The following is a 7,009-nucleotide window of genomic DNA, read 5'->3' as shown; positions in this document are numbered from 1 at the left end:
GGAACAGGACAGATACTAATCAGTATGTTTATTCAGAAGGATTTGGGGACTACTACTTGGGGAATTACAAAACAAAAGATTATACAACATTGGAACTTAGAAACATATTTTCCAAAATTACTCTAGCAAAGTGAGAACCAGTAACAAAAACACTGAATATGTATTGCTCCACCAAAAAGTACTGTACAAAATGATTGACCTCTGTTTAGTGGGTTTTGGACAACTTGGGAGCGCTTATTCCAGCAGAAAGACGGTCTAAAAAATCCGAAGTTGTAACCTGTGTAAGAATTCTTTCTTCTTCGAAACCGGTTTTCGACCCTTGAAGCTGCCTTCCTATATTTGTTTGATGTTGCTTAACAGCATTAAAAAGAGCGACTGTCCCTCTAGTAGCTTGACGGCGTAAACGCTTTTCTCGTTCAAATTCTGACAAGTATTCACGGGATGTTACATCACGAGTAGCTTTATCACCTGTGTTACGTTGAATTCCTGCAAAGGCGATTGGTGATACGTACGCCTAATAATATTAACTGTTAGTTATACATCAAACTTACCTGTTTAAGCCAAATACGTCGCTTTTTTCGGGCATTACTGATTAGTAAACCCTCGTCCTCATCGTCAATACCCTCACGATGTTTTTTAGCCTTTGCACGCTCTTGGTCAGTTTTTGCTAAGCATAGGATAGGATGAGAATCTTTTGGGATATTTTCTTCAAGCAGTTGAAGCAAAATTTCACGAATAACCTTGAAACCCATCCCTACAACGCAAACTTTCAAACTTCGTTTCAGCTTGTAAAGAACAGGAGGTTAGATGGCCTGTGTTAGTAATGGCAATGATGGTTTCTCAGTTGATTCAACGTTTTTTTTGAAAGATTCGACGGATAGATTTAATGAATTCCATTCGTTGATGATTCAATGGGTACGTCAATAGTTAGCTGACAAGTAATTTGTTCTGGGTTTGTGAACTTTTTCGAAGTGTTCTGTAAATTCTCTGTTTTGGAAGACAAGGAAAATGAGGGCATATCAGATGTAAATTAGTCACTAAGCACTTTGAAAACCGTAATCAAGTCACCTCCAGTTTTTCGATATGGCAATGGAAATAGGTTTAGTTTAATAAGTTGAACATGATACGGGAGCTTCGCTATTCCAGGAATCAGCTTAGTTGCTGTTTTCTGAATCTTCTCCAAAGGCTCACTATCCTTCTTTAAGCAGGAGCTAGCCGCTTGTATGCAGATCTCAAGTTTAGGATGCACGAATACTGCATAAAAAGTCAAGAAAGTTATAGCGCCGATATGGCTTAGGGCCCTACGTATTGACCATAAAGTCCCAGAACTTTCGGTGGCTAGTGCACGGCAGTGTCCAGTAGTTTTTCAGTCCTGGCTACCGATGACTCCCAAGTCATTGTGTGTCTGAACAACAGGTAGCTCAATGTTATTCATCATGTAAGTATCTGTACGTTGATAACCAATATGCATTATAATACACTTGGAAGTATTTATTGGCAACTGCCAGGTTAGAGACCATTCAGATAATTTATCCAGGTTATTTTGACTAATATGGAAAACTATTATGAAATAAAATATTATCATCTCAAACGACATCAAAAAGACTAACAAAATGTACAACTAAAGAAACCAATGAGAAAAAGCTGGAAATGCATGCATGGAGGGATTTTTACACACAAAACCTTCAAAATGGACCTTACAGTCGGTGTATTGGGAAGCATTTAATCTAAGCTGGCTCAAGGTTGTGAGAGGTAAGTAGCACGACATGCCCAGTCGTGATCTGACGCGGGTGCGTGACTGAGTGTCTTCAGCTAGATGTATCCACCAAAACTGGCCAGGTCAGTATCAAATGTTAGAGACTTACGAAACTATTTGTTTAAGGGATTCATCTACTGCTACATAGTCTTTCTTATTCTATCTTCGACTTCCCTTTCATCATCTGAACTCGTTCCAACCCGTTACATAATCAAACTCATTGTTCTTTATTATCATATCCTCCTGTGTGAAGGCTATAACCACATCTCACAGTAGCAACAGCAACTAGTATGAGTTTTATCTACTTAATTGTCATACGTTTTTCTGTTACCCCTACAAACTGCTAAGCAGTGTTGAGCGTTCATATCCAAGGGATTTGCCGCACCTTTGTTTCTCTTTTTCTGCATCTCACTCTCATCTCACAATAATTTGGCTTCTTACGCCTAAAACCAACTTAACGTACGCGTTTATCGGGGTCACAGCCCATACCAAGCACCCTTTATATGTACTTTATAACAACTGTAAACTTTGTTAAAAGCTGTGTTGCACAAATACTTAGCAGGACCAGAACTCTAACGCAATAACGCCCTGGTTCGCAACGTGGATGGGACGCTATTTTCGAAAAACGTTGTATAAATTGCACTCATATTGCAATAGGAAAACACAAGCCTAATCATTAACTCTTTGAGACACCTGCACGAATGTACTGTCTCTTATTTTTATTAATTTCATTTATTTAACGACTTCAATTTGGAAGTATGTTACATGCAAAAGAATGTTGTGAATTGTAAGTCGTGCCTTTAAAAAACGTGTATCTGACCTGGCAGCAACATATTATATTAAATTCGTACAATTTCACATTTATTTTCGTATATGATATCTTTTTGTACATGTAACTGTCAAAATAATCGCTACAACTCAATTTGTTTCCATTGTAGTACAATTGCCTATGATTCTGAATGTCACTGATAATCCAAGCAAACCAAAAGGAGGCCTAATTACGTTTTTCAAATATTACTATTACCTCAGAGACATTATACTTTGATCGCTTTATACTTTCAAAATGCTAGATAACTCAAGTACTTATATGTGCATTCAAGAACATTGGTATTCTATTTCTCACTCAATTCATTTATTCTCAGTCATCCAGTATAAGGATAACGAGTATAACAGGACTTCGTTTTAATAACAGGGTACTCTGGCTTCAGGCGACTGTTAACAAAAAGATTGTATAAGCGATCTACATGGAACTAAGTAAACGATTCCTAAAAGGCAACATAATGTGTACACAAAATCACAGTGTATTAACATTATCAATGCAATACTACATGGTCAACATTTACAATAACAAACGTCTTATACGTCAACATCACAGTTAAAAGGGTGACATATTGTAAATGAAATTGTGTATCAAAATGTAAAAAAAGCATGGACATGTCTCAGGGATAATCAATACTTTCATACCTTTGTCATTTGAAATAAAGCTGTTAGTGTGTTTACCATGTAGAAGTAGAAGTTCCTCCAAGTGTTCTATAAACAGAAAAAGCAGTCAAATTTTGGTATAGTGACCGCAATGAAAAACGTTCCATGACAGTGGTGAATAAACAAATGCCTAATATAATAACAATCATTGAACCTCAGATCTCATGCTTCTAGAGCCTATCGCTCCACTTAAAATGTTCAGTATTTACGAAAGGCAAAGTAAAATTGTTTGCTGAATTAAAAATTTGCCGTTATGTAGATGAGCACTTATTGGGTTAGGTGAAAGGACACAGTAGACAATATTTCTAAGGTAAACCACTTAAAACCTCTTAAATTCCTGCGACATTTATAGATTTCTCTACTTAGTTTTCGGGAAAGGTTTCAGTTTTGAACCATAAACACAGAAAACCTATCAAATAAGCTGACAGTAATCTTGACTTAATGCTAATTGTTCTGTAGAATCGGTAGTTGATATACTTATTTTGCATTTAACCTGTTCAGGACTCAACAAGTAAGCTAGGCTATCGTCTGGGGACTTTCGAAGATCAACAATTTCTTTACCTTAAGTTTTATAGACAACTGTTAACTTACAAACTGATCGCAGTTTTTAAGATATGACCTAAGTATGGGGCGATGTCAGTCTTAACAATTTGACTTTAGACTAAATCAGTAAACTATAAAGTTAGCTGATTCAATACCGATTCTCAGCGCACAAACTGCTGATGCTATGGATAATACCCAGTTGTTCTTGTCAACAACTCTGAATCGCCTGTTAATTTTGTCATTACTCTGCGCAGTACAACGAAGGACAAAATAGCATCAAATAGCCTATCCACATAAAGTAATTTTACCTACAGTCATGCGTTTCAACCCTATAATGTTGGGAATCTTCCATAGCGAAAACCTTCCACAGAAAACCAGTATTTCGGTTCACATTGTAGGGCCAGTGAAATTTCACTGGGCCGCAGACAAACCATCAGGCAGTCTGGTCACTGACCGTATAACAGTTCACCGATCCTCGTCAAGCTCATGGACAATCAAAACGCATCAGCTTATCGCACGCTATGGACTGGTCCACGCGATGAAGGTCGTATTATCTTTCTTGTACGTACTTTCATTAATATATTTCTGTAATAACGTCCTTTATGTCATACGTTCTTCAAATCATCCATAGTACCTTGATTTGACGAAAGAGAAATCCGCGTTAGGTGCTAAACGCAAGGTGTAACTTTGAAGTTAGTTGGTTCGTTGCATCGTTCACGTCTGTCTCGAGTGGGTCCCCGATTACTTGACTCAGATCATCTACGTTAGTGATCCACAAAACTCATCAATAAGTCATCTCTTTGACAGTATTGTTATTTTATCACTCGGTGCAGTAATTTACCATAGAAAGAATTTTTAGACATCTATGTCTTCAAATTAAACTTTCTCACGAAATTGCTAGCTCCAGTGACTATTTCTATCAATTTCAACAAGTACTGCAATAACACATAAAATTCCGCTGAAACATCTTGAGCCAGCCTTTTGTATTATATCTATATGCCGATCTGGACCAATGTACACAAGTGCCAGGTTTTACTCTGCCTTTAACTGACTGACTGATAATACGATAAAATTGATTTGTAATACGCATGTTTACGCTAAAATCACTGAATGCTGTATATTTCCATTTTCATGCTCACTTCACAAATACTTAATAACGTCACTACGAGTTAGTATTACTTGTAAATTATTTAATATCCATTGGCCGGATACCATCAGCAACAATCTACAGTGGAAGATAAAAAACCGGCTGGCAAATGAAGATGAAAATAGAACAAGACCTTGGAGGTGGATAGGATATACATCGCAGAAACCACCAAATTGTATCACAAGGTATGTGCTGATTTGGAATCCTGAACGGAAACGGAAAAGAGGAAGACACAAGAACATACTTTGTCGGGAATTGGAAGCAGACATGAAGAAGGTGTATAGGGACTGGAAAAAACTGAAAAGGGTTGGCACGTACGGAGTTGGATGGAGAATGCCGGTGTACGGTCTATGCTCCTCCACGAGCGTAACAGATATGAGTGAGCCAGAATGTTGTTCCACACAGCCTTCCGTGGCTCATGTGCATTTTAGCGGTAAATAAATCTCCAAAATCAATATCTCTGTAAGTGTTTGACATTGGATGTTGACAACACCAATGTAATAGACTCACCTAGCTGAGGGCGCCCGGTAGTGCATCCGTACTAGACCACGAGTGGTCTGCGGCAATTTTTGATAGCGCTGTCCGACTTCATTAAACGAATGTCATGCATTAATCTTCTCACTAAAATCGAGTTCGTCATGATCATCTACACGTATCAGATAAACGTTGGTCTGCTTTACTGTGTCAGTTGAACAGCTTTTACCTGTATCTATGAGACACTCGTGTATTATCTCACATAAGTATGACACTTATTACACATTCACTAATGATGTACCGCTGCCCTCTATCAGAAACGGCACAATTTTTCGCCACATTTAAAGTCAATCATATACCCCCTCAATGTTATTTTAAAAAGTAGAAGTATTTCTAAAAATTGACACATTATTTTGTACAGGGAGGCCTTGTAGTGATTAGTTCCATGTCAAACGCATATCGGTTATTTTAGTTTCCGGACGGACCAATTTATTCATGCTTCTTGAGTTACCTTTTGACCTTGTCCATTAATCACTTATAAATATTGATTGTTTTAATATGAGAGTATATATGTATTACTCATCCTATTCATTGACGTTTTTGGTTACTTTTGTCTGGCCATAAATATTGAGGCTCAAATAAGGAAACTGAGTTTACACACTTGCCTTCCACGATCTAATCCTCCACGTTGTTACCATTGTTGACTATCTGGATCAATGAGTGTATGAAATATACGTATCACGAACTCATCCTACCATTTGACGCACTTAATTTAAATAACCTCCAGTGCGAAATAAGTGGATGATAAGACTAATCCGTTGATAGTGTGCATATTTTTTAACATCGTCAATCGGTCGGACTAGGGTCAGATCTACTTCTGTTCTGAGAGAAACGAACAGTTAATGCGAAATTCGAGAACAAGTAAGTCCTATTGCACTTAATATAGTATTTTTACTACTATTGTTAACTTTATGTTCTTGACTGTGTTATCACAATGTCGGGGTTTGATAGTCAAACTACAGAATGTGTTATTTTTATTCCAAACTTAAGCTTATATATGCTGATACCTATTAATTGATTATGCCCGAGTACAGATAGTACATCATAATTCAGCGAGTGTGTAAAACCCAAATTAGTTATTCCACATAAAAGTACATATTTGGAAATAGAATAGCCTACCAAAGCCCCTCTGTGTGGACTTCCGTTCAGAAGTTTATATACATAATCCTACTTTGAGAGCAAACAGTTTCTGACCTGTTTTCCAGCTTGAGTAAGTTCACAATGAGATTATGGTAGGTTAATGAACGTTCAATTGGTACCAATCAGTGATCTTAGAGTCAGAGGTCGTCACTTTTTCATCATTACAAACGTCGTACTTCTTTCATCCCCCTTAAGCAACATTCTCAATAGCTCTGAATAACCGCCGTAAGATAAGGTGAAATTGAGAGAAACTTCTCCTCCTCGTTTCCGTTTCGCTATGTTTTTGGAGGGATAAAAACTGTTTCAAAACACAAAACGTAACACAGGAGCACGACAGGACGCAAGTTTTTTCTGTTCTTCTAGCCTCGGATTTGAGACGAAATAGAACAAAGCAACCGAATCACCTT

At 37.5% G+C, this 7,009-nt stretch overlaps 1 protein-coding gene across 1 annotated transcript; it reads right to left on the bottom strand.

Moving 5' to 3' along the window:
• Smp_012070 (hypothetical protein) lies at window positions 1–779 on the bottom strand. The gene is made up of 2 exons (XM_018788867.1): window positions 552–779; window positions 1–514 (listed from the first exon to the last, which is right to left on the bottom strand). The coding sequence occupies exons 1-2, from the start codon at window positions 750–752 to the stop codon at window positions 206–208; spliced, it is 510 nt and encodes a 169-aa protein (XP_018654367.1). The 5' UTR covers window positions 753–779; the 3' UTR covers window positions 1–205.
• Between the last annotated feature and the right edge of the window lie 6,230 nt (window positions 780–7,009).

This window comes from Schistosoma mansoni, chromosome W (assembly GCF_000237925.1).
Source record: "Schistosoma mansoni strain Puerto Rico chromosome W, complete genome".
Taxonomy (NCBI): Eukaryota; Metazoa; Platyhelminthes; class Trematoda; order Strigeidida; family Schistosomatidae; genus Schistosoma; species Schistosoma mansoni.
Note: the sequence above shows the minus strand (reverse complement) of the source record. Positions and strands in the feature narration are given on the sequence as shown.